The 21,595-nt window shown below is 36.0% G+C and overlaps 1 protein-coding gene across 8 annotated transcripts in view; it reads left to right on the top strand.

The window, feature by feature from the left end:
- The window catches only part of CNTLN (centlein), a 367,082-nt gene that overhangs the window by 136,644 nt on the left and 208,843 nt on the right, over window positions 1-21,595 (top strand). For 4 of the 8 annotated variants that reach the window (XM_077966047.1, XM_028835147.2, XM_015117646.3 and 1 more), the window contains exons 6-7: window positions 895-1,028; window positions 16,777-16,939. In XM_077966047.1, coding sequence (XP_077822173.1) covers window positions 895-1,028; window positions 16,777-16,939 — 297 coding nt within the window. Of the gene's footprint in view, window positions 1-894; window positions 1,033-16,776; window positions 16,940-21,595 lie in introns of all 8 variants that reach the window. The other 4 variants (XM_077966048.1, XM_077966046.1, XM_077966045.1 and 1 more) reach the window with 1 other exon arrangement.

Genomic DNA, 21,595 nt, shown 5'->3' with positions numbered 1-21,595 from the left:
ATCTCTGTATATGTTGGGCACAAAGATAGAGTCACTTTTTAAAAAGGCTTGCTTTCCCACCCTTCCTCCTTCTGCCCTTTCCTCCCCTCTGTCTTCCTCTCCTTCCTCCATCTAATTGTCTGCCTTTGCTGTCTATCTATCATTGTCTTTTTTTGCAGATAAATAGGAATTTCTAGTGCTTTACCTAAAACTTGGTGTTTATGTTTGGAAATAATGAATGTATGGTATTTATGTTGGCATACTTTATTTAGAGAGAGATATATATATATATTTAGTTCTTTGCAAAAGTAATTACAATTAATTTTATATTGTATCTTTAAAACATCTAATTTTTAAATCCTTTCACAATGAAAAAAGATGTAGAGAATGATCAGGAGGAAAAGATCAACTTTCAAGAACTTTAGGTACATTTCACTACAGTCAAGAGAACGGAACATGATCTGAGTCTCAAACTTTGGAAAACTATTTTGATGTCTTTGAAGTACTGTCCTTTCTTCTGTATGTGCACTTCAAACAGAGAAAACAGGGAAATAAGTAAATGTCTATAATTTGTTGTGATTAATATCAAAATAAATGAGTTCTTTTTTGTTCATCTACTGTATTACTTTATTGTACAATAATTTAATAACTAAATGTTTTATACATATCTTCTAGTTTATTTACTTCACATTCTTAGCTTTTATACCAAGAGGCCATGACATTTTTAAGTTTCTGAAAAAAAATCCGTGACTGGTATAAAAGTTATTGTTTGTGTTAAAATTATTTTAAGTAAGTGAAAAAATTAAAACAGTATTAGTTTTTCTCTGTCATTTTGTAGAATAGTTAAATATAACATGTTTTGTTACATTTAGTATTTATTATGTTTGATTATTGATATAAGCACTCTAATTTTAGGCCTTTGAAGACAATTTAATTGAAGCAAGGAAAGAAGTTGAAGTATCACAGAGTAAATATAATGCTCTATCATTACAGTTGAGTAATAAACAGACTGAACTTATCCAGAAGGATATGGATATTACCCTGGTCAGGCAAGTATATTCAATTTTTAATTTAACATTATAGAAATGTCATTAGTCATTCAGAATGATAGCATTTATACTTATTACTAACACTGTAAAATAATAACTATGTTTTCTATGGTTATATATGTTTGTGCATTGAGAATCTGGAGTTATTTACACTAAATTGAAAAATTGCCTGGGAGAATGAGTGGGTATACAGGATTGGACAAGCATGGTCAAGGGGTACCCTAGTTTCAGTTTTTAACAAGGACATTGTAATGCTTTCATTCATTGTTTTCTTCTAACATTTCTAGCCATGTGTTACATGATACTCATATTGTTACAGTGAACAATAATAACTGAGAAACAAATTTTGACTTTTAATTTTATTATGTTTATATAGTTTCAGTTTGTAAAGCAGTCTTTCTATATCAACATAATTGATTTTATAATACTTTTCATAAAGTTGGATTACTTGAAAAAGTAAGCACGATACACTTGTGTTTCTAAGCGTTTTTTAAAGATGTTAAAACTATTAATTTACTTTATAATTACCTTTTTCAGAAAATAGTATGAGAGAGAATAAATTAAGACAGAACTTTTCCTTGGTTCATAGATCAATATCTGTCTGTCTGTCCACACGCATGAATGGACATGCATGCATATTTGTATGTATGTGTTTATTTATTTTGGTAGCACTAGAGCATGGGATCGAAGGTATGCTTCTAGAGGTATATAATAGACTTTGAATATATAATTTATTTTAATTTAAAACTAAGTGATATATAAATGATGGATACATCTCTGCCATTTTAGTACACATTGGGTGGAGTTCTTTGGTAAAACTTATCTGGGAATTTTCCTTCATGATAGTGGGCATTGGTAAGGGGGTCAAGTTAGTGCTGTTTATCAGGTAGTTTTTATGGTTCCATTGGGTAAAATACAGTTTTGTAAATTTGTGCCATTGTGAATTTAGTTTGGATGAGAAACTGTTTACCATTATTGAAGCCAGTAAAATTAAAATGAATTAGAACATTAACAGATTCCTTGTATCACATTTTAAAAACTTTTTCATCATAAGGGTGAGGAAAAGTATAAACTTCATAGATGACAAACTGGTTGACATATCAGCTCATATTGTAATTATTTTTAAAACAATAGTGAAGTCAGAAAAGTAATTCTAAATAGGAATAGAACCTTAGATTTGGATGAAATTTAAAAATTTTTATTTATTCATATCCTCTTCCCAATAAGATAGCATACATAGCATTAAGTCTTTCCTTGAAACTTAGTTTAAAAGTTTCTCATGCTTTTCAATACTGCTGTTTTCATTTTATATTGTTTAAATTTTTGAACATTGTTTTACATGTACTTAGTTGGAATTTGCCTTTTTATAATTCCCACCCATTTATTATAGTTTTATTATCTGGAGAATCTCAGAAACAATCTACTCCCTATTCTATAACATAACTCAGTGGTCTTAGACAGTTCTCAGTGACAAAACTTTTTCACTAATTGATCAACTACTCCTATTTCTTACATAAACTCTTCATGTACATGTTTCACAGATGTTATCATATTTTGGATTACCTTTCTGACTGTTTTCCATATTGTCAATCTTCTTAAAATATAACATCTAGAACTGCATAAGATATTTCAACAAAGACCTTTCCATTTTAGAGTATGATGGCGCTAGGTTATTACAACAAATATGGTGTTCATTCTAGGATATAGTGCAGTGTTAAGGACATGGGATATAACAACTATGTTTTCTTCTACATTTTGCATGAGTTTGTATATTTAAATTTAGTGTATTGCAAGAGCTGTAAGTTATTACAAATAAAGCAAGAATATCCTCACATGTACTTTTTCTTATACAATAGTAAAAGAATAATAACTAGTGGGCCATGTGTAATTGTAAGAGTTTGATGATAAGGACTCAGAGAGGCATATGGCCTATGTGAATTAATGTAGGAACAAAAAACCAAATACTTCATGTTCTCACTTATAAGTGGGAGCTAAACACTGAGCACCCATCGACATAAACATAGGAGCAGTAGACACTGTGGACTACTAGACGGTGAAGGGAGTGAGGGTGCATGGGTGGAAAATCTACCTGCTGGGTACTATATTTACCACCTGGGTAACAGGATCCATACCCAAACTTCAGCATCAAGCAATAGAGTCAAGTAATAGTACCACACATGTACCCCCTGTATCTAAAATAAAAGCTGAAATTTTGAATAAAAGGATTCACAGAGGAGAAGAATAATAGCACAAAGTTGGTAGTTTGGAGCAGTGTACTTCGTCTTGAATCCTCATTATAAGTTAGTAGTTGAGATGTCTACAATGTGTCTCCTGAGTTATCTTGTATGAGGATTACTGTTGGATATACTGCGTGTCTTATTTCTTTCATCATTATTTCATTGGGAGAGGGTGGTTATGATATACCAGTCCCAGTTTATTGAATCTATGTTGTAATCAAGACATATAAAGCCATAATTGTGGAAAAAGTGGTCTAGGCACTTTCTTATTTGGATACACTTTTCCACACTGATAAATGATAGAGCCACTGTTTCTGTATGGAGTCCCTTGTTTGAAGTTCATAGTCACTTATATTTTATTGAATATTTGATCCATGTCACCCATTGTGCTAAAGGATATTTTTGTGAACTCTACCTCAAATGATTTTTGCCTAGGTTACAGTATAAATAAGTATATACAGTCATTCCTTGGTATCTGTGGGGGATTGGTTTTAGGCCTCAATATGGATACCAAAATCTATAGATGCTCAAGCCCCTTACATAAAATGGCAATATTTGCATATAACTTATGTGCATCCTCCTGTATACTTCAAATCTTTAGATTACTTCTATTAATAATATCAAATACAATGTAAATCCTATGTAAATAGTTGTTATACTGTATTTTTTGTTTGTATTATTTTGTTGTTATATTTTTAAAATTATTGTTTTTGATCTATTGTTGGCTGAATTTGTGGAAGCAGAAACCACAGATATGGAAGTCCAACTCTATGCATATATTATGATGTACATGTCTGTAATCTATATAGAGCATATGGATATATTTACCTAGCTATGGCATAAAAAAGGATAACTGATTAAATTGCTTAACCAAAACTTTTGCCTGAATAAGTAATGGTTCTACAATTGAGGTGAGAATTTTTGTTAGAAATTGAGTCAAGACAGTGCAGTCATAATTTTGGTTCAGAAAATTTTCAGACAGAATCCTGAAATTGGATTAATACATCTGGATTGCTGGTTTTCTCAGATGCTTAGCAGAAGCAAGTGAGTTTTCTTTGGAGAATGATAAAATAATCTGGACTTAAATTATATCTAAAGTTTTACAAAGTAAGGTCTAGCACATAGTCAGAAATAACAAGTATGTAGTAAGGAAAGAAGAATAAAAAGATACAAGACCTAGAAATGAAAGCAGAAATCCTAGTTATTTGCTAAAACATGATTAATTCACGTAGATAACCCAAAATAATTTATATATAGTTTAATAAGTTTATCATGCTTGGTGGATACATGGTCAGTATATAAAACTTAATTGCATTTTTATACCAGCAAAACATATTAGGAAATAAACTTAAGAAGAATTTACAATATTACTGGAGGTATGAAAAGCAAATCTAATGAAAAATGTGTGTTACCTCTATTCAGAGAATTCTACAAACATTGAGAAAAATAAAAGATCTAATATGTTCAGGGAAATAACAAAGTTCATGGTTTGGAAGACTCACTATGATAAAGATACCAGTTCTCTCTGAATAGATAATAGATTCAGAAAATACTGACCATGGATTATCAACAACAGGAAACCATTACCACCCTTAGCCAGAAGGGACAAGAATTAATATCCTGTGACAGAAGCTGCCCAATAAGAGCAATAACCTTAGACAGAGGAACACAGGCACTATCAAACTGTGGCTCAGCAGAGAGTGAGCTGGGTAAATAAATATCCGGACCTCTTTCTCCTTTACCCTGGAATCACCAGCTAGTGCCTTCAACTGATGAAATTCAGTCAGAGTCAGAAAACAAGGAGCAGTATAATCTAGTCTTTAGAGAGATTGGTCTCTTAGGCTAAACAGAGTAGAGATGATGAAGATTGGCCCATTCTCAGTTACTACTCTTCTTCAGAGCTTTTCTGGCCATTATTCCCTGTTAGTCTTTGCACATAAACTTTAGAGTAAACTTGCTTATTTTTTCTTGGTATATTATTAGCACATAAAATTTACAATAATCTAAGGAGAATTGACATCTTTATGGTGTTCAGTCTTCTTGTCCCAGAGTGTGGTGTGTCATTTCATTTGTTTCAGTCTACTTCTGTGTCTTTCCTCATACAGGTTTTGAACATTTCTCATTAAATTTATTCCTAGCTCTTTCTTGTTTCTTGTTACTATTTTAAATGTAATTTTCCCTTCCCATATAGTTTTCAAATGATTTTTCTTTTATTGCATATAGTTTTACTGTGCAGTTGTTTTGGTGGATAAAAATTAGTTGTTTTATTTTTACTATGAATTGTGCTATAGTTATTTTGGTACAAATGATAAACATGAATTATATAAAAATAAATACATGCAGTACAGAAAAGTATAAGGAAGGTAAAAGAAAACAATTACACTAAAAATGTATCCCTAGAGAAATAATAGCCATAAAATTTTGTGATCATTGTTCTAGATTTTTCTCAGTCCCTATTTATAAATTGAAGATTGAGTAGACAGACATTTTTAAATAAAAGGGACTATATTGCACATGCTCTTTTGATAACTAATAATTTTAGTTTTTTTTTCATATAATGAAACAATAAGGCTCTCTGTGAACTTGAGGAGATTATTACATCTTAGATAATTAGTTTTTCTCTATAAGGAACACTATCTTTCTAAAACTAAGAACAAACTGATATGAAAAACCTTGGAGATTCATGATTTTTTTTTAAACTACATTTCATCTCTAGTTGATTTTGGCACTCTGCTCTACATACTCTGGAAATGAGCACATAAATTCAACCATTTTGACTCCCTCCAATTTGTATCTTAAGAATTATAGCATTTATCTCCTCTTGTATAACCACAGTGAACACAGATGTTTAGGCATAATTCTATATAGTACTTCAGTGTTCATCACTAAACTTTTTACTCTTGATTTGTTCATTCAATACTGTTTGTTTTGATTCATCTCATGGGCCCGTTTTTACCAGGGCTTTCCCTATTGCTACCATATGCTTTCTGCCCCTGTTGGCATCCAATTTAGTCATGTGACTTATTTTGGCCAGTGAAATGAGAGTCTTTGCAAATGCTTTAAAGGAGCCATTGTTTGATTTGCCTTTGCTTTTCACCTTTTTCCAGGAGAATAGCCTATTTCCACTACAGTCTGATGCTCCAGTTTGGGTCTTAGAATAGAGAAAAGCAAATGTAATGTGAACAAGCCATAGATCTTTGTTTTTGGAAGGTATCAGGTTTTTTTTTGTTTGTTTGTTTGTTTTTTATTGCAGAATATGTAGAGAAGCTCTTCAAAACCCTCTGTTAGTGTTTCCTATCAAACCTGGTTTTAAAGGGATATTCCTAATTTAATCACATGGCCTACTTACAGCATCACTGATATGGTTTGAATATTTGTCCCATCCAAAGTTAATGTTCAAATTTAATCCTCAGTGTGGCAGAATTCGAACATTGGGACTTTAAGAGGCCATTGGGTCATGAGGGCTCTGCCCTCATGAATGAATTAATCCATTCTCATGAATGAATTAATCCACTTAGGTATTAATGGGTTATTATGGGAATGCGACTGTTGGCCTTATAAGAGGAAGAGAGACCTGAGTTAGTATGCTCAGCCTCTTCGCCATATGATGTCTGGCACTGCCTCAGGACTCTGCATAGAGTCCCCACGAGGAAGAAGGCCCTCAGCAGATGGAACCCTTCAACCTTGGACTTCTGTAAGAATAACTGTAAGAAATAAATTCATTTTTCTTTGTAAATTATCCAGTTTTAGGGATTCTGTTGTAACTAACAAAAATGGACTAAAACAATCACTGGTAAATGAAAGATTGTTAGGTTTATATTTCAGCAGTACAATAATATTCTACACAACTTAATATCCTTCATGAGATGGGAAGAAGTATTGTTGGTTGTCAGCATCTTCTCTTTCAGCTAACCTAGATTTTCCTTAATCCTCTTTCATCTGTATCTAGAGGAGCTTCTCAAGTTTGAACGTAACAATTTTATGTTTCATAACTTTGATTTTGCTTGTAACTACTCTCATTATGGATTTAAAGCTGTGATGGCATTTTGTTTTCTTTGTATCAATTCTTTTTTATCTTTTTCATTTCATTCATTCAACAACTGTTTTCACAGAGCCTGAGTCAGGGATTACATACTGATTACTTGGGAGATTCATTTCCAGTACAGAGTAGGCAAAAGAACAAGAATCTGAGGCAGGGAAGGATAAAAAGTAATTTGAGGTAATGCATTGTTGTTCTGGCCATTGCTTCATGATAAACCATGAAGACATCAGGTCACTGACTTAGCCACTCAAGAACTGAGAAACCATGCCGTAGAGCAAGCCATCAGATGGAAGAAGATAATTTATCTCTCTGGTTTCCTTTTGTGTTTTGTCTTCCGGTTTGTTGCTCATACTACCCCTGTATAGTAGCATTGTTTATCCCAGTCTGGAAATGGTAAACGGAGAAAAAGACTGTAGGCGTGCAGCTCGTTATCCTCCCGTGATGGAGTCATATGAACTGTATATATTTGGTAGGCTGATGTATCTATTAGTAGGCTGAGGCAGAAAAATGGACTCAAAATTCTAGTAGCTACCTGAGGTTGAATCTCAAAAGATGTATGTGTCCCATACAACAACAAATACTTAATAAGAGACAGGAACTGTCCTAGGTGCTCTGTTTATAGCAGTGAACAAGAAAGTTCCTGCCCTCACAGAGATGTCCTTACATCTTGGCTTTCTATTGGTATTTCACAGGGGAATGATGGCTTACTTTTTGTACTTCTTCACTCTTCTTCTAAGTTCTTATGTTACTCCTACTGAGAAGTATATTCTTCCTCTGAGTATGCACAATTACATTTCATTTTTCTTAATTTTATTCCCCCTATCCCTTTAGATGTCCTGTTTTTCTTTTTTTAAAAAATTTAATTTTGTTTCAAGTTCTAGGATACATGTGCAGGTTTGTTACATAGTAAATACGTGCCATGGTGGTTTGCAGCACCTATCAATCTTATCACCTAGGTATTAAGCCCCACATATGTTAGCTGTTTATCCTGATGCTCTCCCTCCCCACACACACCACCCTCCCCACTGACAGGCCCCAGTGTGTATTTTTCCTCTATGTATATCCATGTATTCTCATTGGTCAGCTCCCACTACATGCAGTGTTTAGATCTGTGTTCCTGCGTTAGTTTGCTGGCGATAATGGCTTCCAGCTCCATCTATGTCCCTGCAAAGGACATGATCTCGTTGCTTTTTATGGCTGCATCATATTCCATGTTGTATATGTACCACATTTTCTCTATCCAGTCTGTCTTTGATGGCATTTGGGTTGATTTGATGTCTTTGCTATTGTGAATAGTGCTGCAATGAACATAACACGTGTATGTATCTTTATAATAGAATGATTTATATTCTTTTTGGTATATACCCAGTAATGGGATTGCTGGGTCAAATGGTGTTTCTGGTTCTAGGTCTTTGAGGAATCGCTGCACTGTCTTCCACAATGGTTGCACTAATATACATTCCCACCAGCAGTGTAAAAGCGTTCCTATTTCTCCACAGCCTTGCTAGAATCTGTTGTTCCTTGACCCTTTTTTTTTTTTTTTTTTTTTTTTTTTTTTTTTTTTTGGAGATGGAGTCTCACTCTGTCACCAGGCTGGAGTGCAGTGGAGCGATCTCGGCTCACTGCAACTTATGCCTTCCCAGTTCAAGCAATTCATATGTCTCAGTCTCCTGAGTAGCTGGGACTACAGGTGTGTGCCACCATGCCCAGCTAGTTTTTGTATTTTTAGTAGAGATGGGGTTTCACCATGTTGGCCAGGATGGTCTCGATCTCTTGACTTTGTGATCTACCTACCTCGGCCTCCTGAAGTACTGGGATTACAGGAGTGAGACACCGTGCCTGGCTGACTTCTTAATAATATCCATTCTCACTGGTGTGTGATGGTATCTTATTGTGGTTTTGATTTGCATTTCTCTAATGATCAGTGATGTTGAGCTTTTTTTCATGTTTGTTGGCATCATAAATGTCTTCTTTTGAGAAGTGTCTATTCATGTCCTTTGCCCACTTTTTAATGGGGTTGTTTGTTTTTTTCTGGTAAATTTGTTTAAGTTCCTTGTAGATTCTGGATATTAGCCCTTTGTCAGATGGATGGATTGCAAAAATTTTCTCCCATTATGTAGGTTGCCTGTTCACTTGATGCTAGTTTCTTTTGCTGTGCAGAAGCTCTTTAGTTTAGTTAGATAACATTTGTCCATTTTTGCTTTTGTTACAATTGCTTTTGATGTTTTTGTCATGAAATCTTTGCCTGTGCCTATATCCTGAATGGTTGGATGAGATTTCCTTCTAGGATTTTTATACTTTTGGGTTTTACATTTAATGAGTCTTTAACCTGTCTTGAATTAATTTTTGCATAAGGTGTAAGGATGGGGTCCAGTTTCAGTTTTCTGCTTATGGCTAGCCAGCTTTCCCAGCAGCATTTATTAAATAGGGGATCCTTTTCCCATTGCTTGTTTTTGTCAGGTTTGTCAAAGATCAGATGGTGGTAGATTTGCGGTCTTATTTCTGAGATCTCTATTCTGTTCTTTTGGTCCATGTGTCTATTTTTGTACCAGTACCATGTTGTTTTGCTTACTGTTGCCCTGTAGTATCGTTTGAAGTTGGGTGGTGTGATGCCGCTGGCTTTGTTCTTTTTGCTTAGGATTGTCTTGGCTATACTGGCTCTTTTTTGGTTCCATATGAATTTTAATGTAGTTTTTTCTAAAACTGTGAAGAATGTTAATGGTAGTTTAATGGGAATAGCATTGAATCTATAAATTACTTTGGGCAGTATGGCCATTTTCATGATATTGATTCTTTCTATCCATGATGGAATGTTTTTTCATTTGTTTTTGCCCTCTCTTATTTCCTTGAGCAGTGGTTTGTAGTTCTCCTTGAAGAGGTCCTTCACTCCTTCACTTCCCTTGTTAGCTGTATTCCTAGGCATTTTATTCTTTTTGTAGCATTTGTGAATGGGAGTTCATTCATGATTGGGCTTTCTGCTTGTCTATTGTTGGTGTTTGGGAATGGTTGTGATTTTTGCAATTCATTTTGTATCCTGAGACTTTGCTGAAGTTGCATATCAATTTAGAAAACTTTTGGGCTGTCACAATGGAGTTTTCTAGATATAGAATCATGTCATCTGCAGACAGAGACAGTTTGACTTCCTCTCTTCCCGTTTGAATACCTTTTGTTTCTTTGTCTTGCCTGACTGCCGTGGCCAGAACTTCCAATACTATGTTCAATAGAAGTGGTGAGAGAGGGCAACCTTGTCTTGTGCCAGTTTTCAAGGGAAATGCTTCCAGCTTTTGCCCATTCAGTATGATATTGGCTGTGGGTTTGTCATAAATGGCTCTTATTATTTTTAGGTATGTTCAGTCAATACCTAGTTTATTGAGAGTTTTTAACATGAAGGGATGTTGAATTTTATCGAAGGCCTTTTCTGTGTCTGTTGAGATAATCGTGTTTTTTTGTCTTTAGTTCTGTTTATGTGATGAATTAGATTTATTGATTTGTGTATGTTGAACCAGCCTTGCATTCTGGGGATGAAGCTGACTTGATCGTAGTGGATAAGCTTTATGAATGTGCTGCTGTATTCAGTTTGCCAGTATTTTATTGAGGATTTTGTTTGTTTGTTTGTTTGTTTGAGACAGAGTTTTGCTCTTGTTGCCCAGGATGGAGTGCAATGGCATGACCTTGGTTCACTGCAACCTCCACCTCCCAGTTATTAAATTTCCCTCTTAACACTGCTGTAGCTGCATCCCAGAGACTCTGTGTGTTGTCTCTTTGTTCTCATTGGTTTCAAAGAACTTCTTGATTTCTGCCTTAATTTCATTATTTACCCAGGAGTCATTCAGGAGCAGGTTGTTCAATTTCCATGTAGTTTTGTGTTTTCAGTGGGTTTCTTTATCTTGAGTTATAATTTGATTGTGCTGTTTTCTGAGAGCCTGTTATGATTTCAGTTCTTTTGTATTTGCTGAGGAGTGTTTTACTTACAAGTACGTGATCGTTTTTACAGTAAGTGCTGTGTGTCGCCAAGAAGAATATATATTCTGTTGTTTTTGGGTAGAGAGTTCTGTAGATATTTATCAGGTCCACTTGATCCAGAGCTGAGTTCACATCCCAAGTATCCTTATTAATTTCGTCTTGATGATCTGTCTAATAATGACAGTGGGGTGATAAGTCTCCCACTATTATTGTGTGGGAGTCTAAGTGTCTTTGTAGGTCTCTAAGAGCTTGTTTTATAAATCTGGGTGCTCCTGTATTAGGTGCATATATATTTAGGATAGTTAGCTCTTCTCATTGAATTGAACCCTTTACCATTACGTAATGCCCCCTTTGTCTTTTCTGATCTCTGTTGGTTTAAACTCTATTTTGTCAGAAACTAGGATTGCAGATCTTGCTTTTTTCTGCTTTCCATTTGCTTGGTATATTTTCCTCCATTCCTTTATTTTGAGCCTATGTGTGTCTTTGCATGTGAGATGGGTCTCTTAAATCCAGCACACTGATGTGTCTTGACTCTATCCAGCTTGCCATTCTGTGTCTTTTAATTGGGGGCATTTAGCCCATTTACATTTAAGGTTAATATTGTTATCTGTGAATTTGATCCTGTTATGATGGTAGCTGGTTATTTATCAGACTTAGTGATGTAGTTGCTTTTTAGTGTCATTGGTCTTTGTACTTCAGTGTGTTTTTGCAGTGGCTAGTAGTGGTTTTTCCTTTTGATATTTAGTGCTTCCTTCAGGAGCTCTTGCGAGGTAAGCCTGGTGGTCACTAATTCCCTCAGCAGTTGCTTGTCTGAAAAGGATTTTATTTTTCCTTAGCTTATGAAGCTTAGTTTGGCTGGATATGAAATTCTGGGTTGGAAATCCTTTTCTTTAAGAATGTTGAATATTGGCCCCCAATCTCTTCTCGCATGTAGGGTTTCTGCTGAGAAGTTTGCTGTTAGTCTAATGGGTTTCCCTTTGTAGGTGACCTCACCTTTCTCTCTGGCTGCTGTTAACATTTTTTTCCCTTCATTTTGACCTTGGTGAATTTGATGATTATGTGTCTTAGGGCTGATCATCTCATGGAGTATCTTACTGGGGTTCTTTGGATTTCGTGAATTTGAATGTTTGCCTGTCAGGTTAGGGAAGTTCTCCTAGATGATATCGTGAAGTATGTTTTCCACCTTGGTTCTATTCTCCCCATCTCTTTCAGGTAGCCCAGTCAGTTATAGGTTCGGTATTTCTACATAATCCCAAAGTTCATGGAGGTTTTGTTTGTTTCTTTTCATTCTTTTTTCTCTCATCTTGTCTGCCTGTCTTATTTCAGCAAGATAGTCTTTAAGTTCTGAAATTCTTTCCTCTGCTTGGTCAGCTTGGCTGTTGATACTTGTTGCATTGTGATGTTCTCAGGTTGTGTTTTTCAACTCCCTTAGGTTATTTATGTTCTTTTCAAACCGATTTTTCTGGTTAACAGCTCCTATAATGTTTTATCATGGTTCTTAGCTTCTTTGTATTGGGTTAGAACATGCTCCTTTAGCTCTCTAAGTTCATTAGTACCCACCTTCTGAGGCCTACTTGTGTCAGTTCATCCATCTCTGCCTCTGCCCAGTTCCGTGCATTTCCTGGAGAGGTATTATGATCATATGGAGAAGAGGCATTTTGACTTTTTGAGTTTTCATTGTTTTTTCATTGATTCTTTCTCATCTTTGTGAGTTTATCTAGCTTTGATCTTTCAGTTTGCAAGGACCTTTTTGTTGGATGCTGTTATTGTTGCTTTCTGTTTGTTTTTCTTTTAACAGTCAGGCCCCTCTTCCATAGGGCTTCTGTGGTTTGCTGGGGGTCATTCCAGAACCTATTCACTTGGGTCCCTTCTGCACCTGGAGGTATCACCAGTGGAAGATGCAGAATAGCAAAGATGGCTGCCTGCTCCTTCCTCTGGCTGGGATCTTTGTCCCAGAGGGGCACCAAACTGATGCCAACAGGAATGCTCCTGTTTAAGGTGTCTGGCAACCCCTATTGGGAATCTCACCCAGTCTGGAGGCAGGGGATCTGGGACGCGCTTAATGAAGCATTCTGGCTGCCCCTTGGTAGAGCAGGTGTGCTGTGCTGTGGGGAATCCCACTCATCTGGACTGCCCGGATTCCTCCGAGCTAGCAGGGGGAAAGTCTAAGTCTGCTAATCTGTGAAGACTGTGGCCACCTCTCCCACTAGAGGCTCAGTCCCAGGGACATCAGAGTTCTGTCCCTAAACCCCTGGCTGCAGTTGCCAAAATTCCTGCAGGAAGGCCCCACCCAGTGAGGAGGGATGGGTTAGGGTTCCGCCTGAAGAGGCAGTCTGGCCATGATCTGCCATAGCCATAGCCACTGTGTGTGCTGTGGGGAATTCCGTCTGGGTCCAAACCATCTAGTCTTCCTGGCACTGGCAGGGGAAGATTGGCAGACTGGAGCTGCAGTGATGGCTGTCACCCCTTGCCCCTGCTCCCCAGGAACTCAGGCATCTTAGGCAGCAGGCAGCCGCAGTGATGATCCACTAGGAAGTTGGTAGCTGTAGGTAGTCGCCAACTCATTGGCTGCTGAGAGGCCACCAAGAGGCTGCCGAGAATCTGGACAGCTCTGCACTTGGGACCCAAGGCCCTGGTGGCATGGGCTCACGAGGGGGATCTTCTGATCTGTGGGTAGCACAGATCCATGGAAAACATGTGGTTTCCCAGGCAGAGTAGCTCCATCACTCACCATTTCCCTTGACTGGTGGTAGGAGCTCCCCTTACCCTGTGTGGCTCTCAGGTAGGCCGTTGCACCACCCTGCTTTTCCTTGCTCTCTGTGGGTTGTGCCAGCTGCCTAGTCAGTCCCAATGAGAGAACTTGGATACCTCAGTTGCCAGTGCAGGATTCACTCATTGTTTTCGTTCTTTTTGGTGGGGGGGCCTCCGACCACAGCTGTTTCTAGTCGACCATCTTGGCCCACCCTGTTTTTCTTTACTTATTTTCAAATGAGGAAAGGTGTAGACAAATTCATTGCTTTCCGCTGGTTCAGATGTGTGAGTTTTGTGAGCTTTGCTTGCTTTTTATATTTGCAACATTGGTGTACATACCATCACTTCTACTTTTCTGAGGGTGGTGTGGGGAGATAGAGAGAAATAAACGTATCTGCATAGTATAAGATTATACTTCATTTCCACTTATTGAGAGCATGCCCAGAAAATAGTATGAGATAGTAGAGAAAAATGTACTTTTTCCCAGGTTGATTTTTAATTTGCAAAGCATCATAATAGTATGAGCATCTCCCTACCCTTCAGTGTATGTGTGTGTGTGTGTTTGTTTTTTGTTTGTTTTTTTTTTTTTGACGGAGTCTGGCTCTGTCATCCAGGTTGGAGAGCAGTGGTGTGATCTCGGCTCAGTTTCAAGTGATTCCTGTGCCTCAGCCTCAAGTGATTCCTCTGCCTCAGCCTCCTGAGTAGCTGGGACTACAGGTACATGCTACCACGCCCAGCTGATTTTTGTAATTTTAGTAGAGACGGGGTTTCACTGTTGGTCAGACTGGTCTTGAACTCCTGACCTCAGGCGATCCATCTGCCTTGGCCTCTGAAGTACTGGGATTACAGATGTGAGCCACTGCGCCCTGCCTAGTGTGTTTCTTATGACTAAAGATACATATATTTTGTTGTACATTATCCTTAAATGAAGACCAGCTACTGATTCGGGCCTTCTCATTAAGAAATGCCAGATGTCTGCTAACATTGGAATATACATAAATTTGCTATGTTTTAACACTATATTGAAAGATAATTTGTTTTATGTTCATCATGTCTCCTTTCTAAATGCGACATTTTTTTTGGCCTCCTGGCTAACATGTCTTAACTATGATGGAATTTTCTCCTGCCCTGTTGCGTATTTCCTTTGATAAATTTTGCTAATGTTATTAGTGAAAAATGGCAATAATCATCATGCCTGATTACTATGGGTCTTTTTTCCCCTCCTCTTGTATTACATTTCCTGAAGGCGTTGTGCCATTATTGATTCTCTTCTCTCCCCTTCCCCGTTTTTGACTGCTATTTTCTGCATGTTTCAGTTTTTTGAATTGTTACAGGAAAATGGTGTATATCCATGTATCTGTATGAATGCAGGGGGGGTAGTTGTGGTTTGAGAACATTAATGTTCTAAATCTCTAAGAAGCAGAACTCCTTGCTCCCATACTAATTTTCATCCATGTTCAACAACTGTCTCTGTTATCTCTTATTCCTTTCTTTTAAGACTTATGTGAATGAATGACTAGTTTAAAGTTATAGGTAAAAAAAGTTCCATTAAGAAATACAATCTTCAAAATATTATATAAGTACAATCAACCTTTCATATCCATGGATTCCATATCCATGGATTCAACCAGTCAAAGATTGAAAATATCAGGGAAAAAGAATGAGTGGTTGCATCTGTACCGAATGTGTATAACATCTACAGACTTTTTCTTGTCATTATTCCCTAAACAATACAGTATAACATTGTTTGCATAGCATGTACTTTGTATTAGGTATTATAAGTAATCTAGAGATGACTTAAAGTATTTGGGAGGATGTGCATAGATTATATGCAAAACCATATCATTTTATATAAGGGACTTGAGCATCTGTAAATTTTCATATTCAAAGTGGGTCTTGAAACCATTCTCCCATAGATACCAAGAGACTACTGTTTATAGTATATTTTGATGTAATAGTGCTTTATAAATATTTCTCTGTTCAAATTAAATATACAAAAGAATTCCCAGTTTGTATAATCTGTATTACACAGGATTCACTACCACAGCAATCTGGAAACCTCTGTCTCAAAGGTGTGGTTCTCCTAGACTCTTAGTGCCGTCATTACCACCACCAGTTCATTTGTCCTCCTGCTTATCACTTTTATCGTGGGTAGGTTGGAAGGACTAGATTTTTCTTGTGACTTTCTGACTTTTTTTTAACCTCATCAGTTCCTTCAAGCTGAGTTAGAGGAGTCACAAGAATCCCAGCCCAGGACTCTGAGGTTACAAATTAGAATTGGCAGTTGTGCTTTAAGGAACTTTGGTTTGAAAACTTAAATTTGCCCTTTGGGATTCTTTTTAATAAATTTAAAGTTCTGTATAATAATATAAAATGAAAGGTTGACATACCCTTTGTTCAAAACTGTCTAATAACTATAGTTGACCTTACCACTTGTTAATTCTTGAAACTTAAGTGTTTACTTAATTTAAATAAAAGGTGGTACTATGTATATCCACGGTTTTTATTACTATCAAGCTACAAAAGAAAATTAATATGTATTTGGCTTTGAAAGTCATAGTCGTTGTATCAATACTTTATCTGTGTATGTGATAAATATTAAGTACTTCATTATTTCTTTTATTAATAAGTTTGCTTGCAGTACAAATAATAGATGAAAAATAGGATGCCAGTCTGTAACCTTAGATGAACACAATTATTTAACTGAGATGATCTTTATCCATACTTTTCTCTATTTATTGCTTGCTTTGCACAGGAAGGAACTGCAGGAGCTGCAGAATCTTTACAAACAGAACAGTACACATACAGCCCAGCAAGCAGAGTTGATCCAGCAGCTTCAGGTTCTCAATATGGACACACAAAAAGTACTGAGAAATCAGGAAGATGTTCACACAGCTGAAAGTATATCATACCAAAAAGTATGCTTTTATTCTGTAATAAAAATGTAAATGTTTATGTATGAACTTATGGACATACAGAGAATTTATATTTTTTCACATTTCAGCATTTCATTATTACTTCCTTTTACATATGTTTCCTCAAAATTTGGAAGTGAAGGATGGTTCAATTTGGTAACATTTAAAATTTTGTGAATTTTCTTTATGGTAATTAGAGCTGAATCACTTAAAATATAGATAGAGATTTGCTCTGTAGGTATTATTTTTATAAATTGGCATTCACATAGCTGCAGTGAAACATACTAGGAGTATAGTCTTAAAACTGGAAAGGATTTGGGGAATGGAATTCCTTGGCCTGCTCTTATAAGAAATTATTTTGTCAAGTATGATTCTAGTTTATGACTTAAGGCAGACCTTCATTGTAAAATTTGTACATTATTTTTGGACAAATCTTCACAAATACAAAGGGGATTGCTGAGGAGGTCTTTAGGATCAATATTTTCCAGGATTTTTCTCTGTTTATTTTGTGTGTTTCTGTTCAGTAGTCTTTTACTTTACAGTTGTTGAAGGAGCCTTTTGAGAAGGTTTAGCCAAGTATTTAGGTGTGGTAACTGACTCAGCAGCAATAATTTTATCTAATAATTATTAAAAAAAATACCTTTATTGGCCAGGCGTGGTAGCTCACACCTGTAATCCCAGCACTTTGGGAGGCCGAGGCAGGCGAATCACAAGGTCAAGAGATCGAGAACATCCTGGCCAATATGATGAAACCCTGTTTCTACTAAAAATACAAAAAGTTAACTGAGCATGTTGGTGCATGCCTGTAGTTCCAGCTACTTGGGAGGCTGAGGCAGGAGAATCACTTGAACCTGGGAGGCGGAGGTTGCAGTGAGCCAAGGTCATGCCACTGCATTCCAGCCTGGCCACAGAGTGAGACAATGTCTGAAAAAAAAAAACCTTTACTGAGCTCTTCATATGTTTTGTGTAGTGTGCTAAATTATTTATATAAATAACTTAGTTTATATAGTGTTATTCTCATTTAATAATAGTAGTTGAGGCAAGTGAGGCTTAGAGAGGTTGAATAATACAGTTCATATTATCCCTCTAAAATTATTGGATTTTTACTTTTGATCTTACTTTTCTAAAAAAATCACTGTGAAAATCCAATATCTGTAATTAACATGAAATAAATTACTTTAAAACTTAAACACATGTTTTTTAAATGATGCTTTGTAACAGTGGTTTTCAGTGTGTATTTTGTGTTCCCTTTGTGTTTTCTCAAGGACCTAGATGATAGCAAGCAGGAAGATACAGTCTATTCTCTCCACTTCAGCTAGAGCAGTGCTGCCTTTTTGTTTTATGGGGTGGCATTGCCCACTGTGTTTTTTGTTTCTAAACCAGGTTCCATTGCTAAAATGATTTGAAACACTATACTTTATTAATACTTGTTAATTGTTATTAATACTAATTAATTGTTTTCTCTTTTTCCCCCATTGATGACTTTCTGTTGCTTGAAATATTTTTTTTCTGTTCTTTGAAACATTTTTTTTTCCGCTCTTGGCTTCCAGTGTACTATAATTGGGTGGTTTTCTTCCTTCAGTTTCTAGCTGTCCCTTTTTAATTTCTTTCTGGTCCTACCCAGTCTCCATGTCCTGTAAGTGTTAAAATGTCCCAGGCCTCACTCTTAGGATCTCTCCCTTTTTTTCTGTTTATACTCACACCCTAAGTGATTTTATCTAATCACCTTGACTTTCAAAATTATACTACAGGTTGAATATCCCTTATCTGAAATGCTTGGAACCTGAAACCTGAAGTGTTTCACATTTTGAGCTTTTGGGATTTTGGAATATTTGCATTTCATTTACTGGCTGAGCATCCCAAAGCTGAAAATTTGAAATCTGGAATGCTCCAGTGAGCATTTCCTTTGAGGATCATACTGGTGCTCAAAAATGTTTAGGATTTTGGAGCATTTCAGATTTTGGAATTTGGATGCTCTACCTGTGTCTATAGGCTGATGATTCCCAAATTTGTAAATTTGTTTATATACCTTGGATCTCTTTGGTGTACTTTAGGAAAGAGTATATCTAATTGCCTACCTAATGTCTCTTCACTTGGATACCTAATGGGCATCTCACACTGAAAGTGTTCGAAACAAAACTGTTGCCTTTTATGTTTTCAATACAGGTGCAGAATTTGACTACTTCCCATCACCTTGCTGTCACCATTCTGTCGAGGACACTATCATGTATTACCTGAATTATCGCAATAACTTGCAGGTTTCTTTGTTCTGATGTTAAGCCTTTTTACATAGGTGCCAGGATATTGTTGCCAAAACTTTGTGAGTCAAATCAGATCACTGCTCTCTTCAAGTCTCTCCAATGGTTTCCCAGACCATTAAAAATAAAAAACCTAAGTTCTTACTACAACCTGTGGGACCCTACATGTTCTGACTACATTATCTCTCTGATCTCATCTTTGCCTTCTCTTCTTATTCACTCCAGCAACACAGACCATGTTGTTGTTCCTTGAATATAACAGATATTTAACCTTCAACTTTCTTCCAGTGGCTGAAAGCTTTCCCACCCAGTTTTCTGCATAGATACCATTTTACTTCCTTTATTCTACAACTTTTACAGTTTAAAATTAGTTGATAGCAGACATTAAATGGCAGAAGTGATAAAAGAATGATGTATGTTGTAATAGTAGTAGAGGGAAATATGGGAGCATAACTAGGGGCCTGTTCCAAGACTAAGGATAAAGAAAACTCTCCTTGTTGGTATCATACCAGTAATACTTTGCTGAGAAGATAAGATATCAAAGAGACAAATTAATTTCTAATAACTTTTCCAAATGAACTAGTTCAAACCATAAATTCCCTAGTGTATGTCTTTACTAAATTTGCAGAAGTAGAGCTTATATGCCCCTATTTGGCGAACTTGCCGTCAACTAAATTGTAATCTGGGGTATATTTTGGAACCTTAAACACTTTTCTTCTAGGATTCTGTTTATCTCTTCCAAGAATCATTATAGAAAATGAGAGATGTAAATGTTGGGGGTATGTTGTGTTTGTGAATAGTATTGAGGCAGAAAAAAAAATAAAAGAGAACAAACTGAGATGTACTAACCTAAAATCATTGGCTTACTTTTCCTTGTGTTTAGTCTATTTTTTGTCATTTCTTTCTCTAGATTGAATTTCATTTTTCTTTTGTTTTTGTTTCTCAAACATTACCTTGGGGAGCGTGGGAGTAGGGGGTTCACTGATACTTAATTTGATACTCACTTTGAAATTGTACCTCCCAGTGTAGTATTTTAATTTTGAAGTTATTTTAGATGCTTGTAGTTGTTTATACAGTTTTCATTAGTATCCTCAACTAGACTCAATTTGAAAGTATTTTCCTTATTTATTTATTCTTTATAAATTTTGTCTACAGTTAGTAGACATTACAATTGTTTTGGTAGCTATATATAGTTATTTTAAAAAGCAAAGTATTTTATAATTCCATCTCCCAGAGGCAAATACTGTGAACATTTTGAATATTTCAGTTTTAAAAATGCATCTTAACATATCTGTAGGCACACTAATATTTTTCACTTTAACATTATATTTTAAAAAATCATAACATATAACTATTTTAGACGGTCATATAATTTATTTTTCTAGTGTTGGTTATATATGTTATTTGTTTACTCTTGTAAATAAAGCTGCAATAAACATTTCTTTGTCAGTTCAGACTATTACTATTCATTAGAGTGTATTAATTACACATATGTACACACACACACACGCACACACGCACACACGCACTGACCTACCCACCCAGGGAAGACTTCGTTTTATGAAGCTATAACATCATATTAACCATGTGCAATTCACTTTTTTTGCTTGTTTGTTTTTTGACAGGGTCTCACTCTGTCACCTAGGCTGGAGTACAGTGGCCCAATCTCGACTCACTGCAACCTCCGCCTCCTAGGTTCAAGCAATTCCCCCACCTCAGCCTCCCCAGCAGCTGGGACTACAAGCATGTGCCACCACACTCAGCTAATTTTTGTACTTTTCGATAGAGACGGAGTTTCACAATGTTGACCAGGCTGGTCTCGAACTTCTTACCTTAGGTGATCCACCTGCTTCAGCCTCCCAAAGTGCTGGGATTATAGGTGTGAGCCACTGCGACTGGCCCAATTCACTTTTAATTAGTTCATACATAACATATCCTTTTAAAATTATCCTGTGATAAGTATGTATGGGGGTCATGGATTCTAAGGGGACCTGCCTACTACATGATCAGTAAATGTTAAGTTACTGAACTTTGAGACATTGCATGCTATGATGTCCCACTTTGGATAATGCAATTTAAAAATCATAATTGTATTTTAAAACTTTATGGTGATGTTTCTATTTTAATTTAAATATTACTCTAGTCCATTTAATGTTTGACTTTGGGTGGATGAATGGTTCTGCAGTGGTGAAAAATGTGGAGAAACAAAATACGAGTGAGAAGTCCTTCCAGTTAGATCACACTTATAAAGACAGAATGTAAATTTGTACTATAAGCCAGGGAGAATCTGAGTTTCCATTTACACAAATTATTTTAGAAACATATTATATAAATCGAGATAAAAATGTAAGTTGCTCCTAGTAACCATATAATAATAATAGTTAATATGTTTTAGCTTATT

This window comes from Macaca mulatta, chromosome 15 (assembly GCF_049350105.2).
Source record: "Macaca mulatta isolate MMU2019108-1 chromosome 15, T2T-MMU8v2.0, whole genome shotgun sequence".
Lineage (NCBI taxonomy): Eukaryota > Metazoa > Chordata > Mammalia > Primates > Cercopithecidae > Macaca > Macaca mulatta.
Note: the sequence above shows the minus strand (reverse complement) of the source record. Positions and strands in the feature narration are given on the sequence as shown.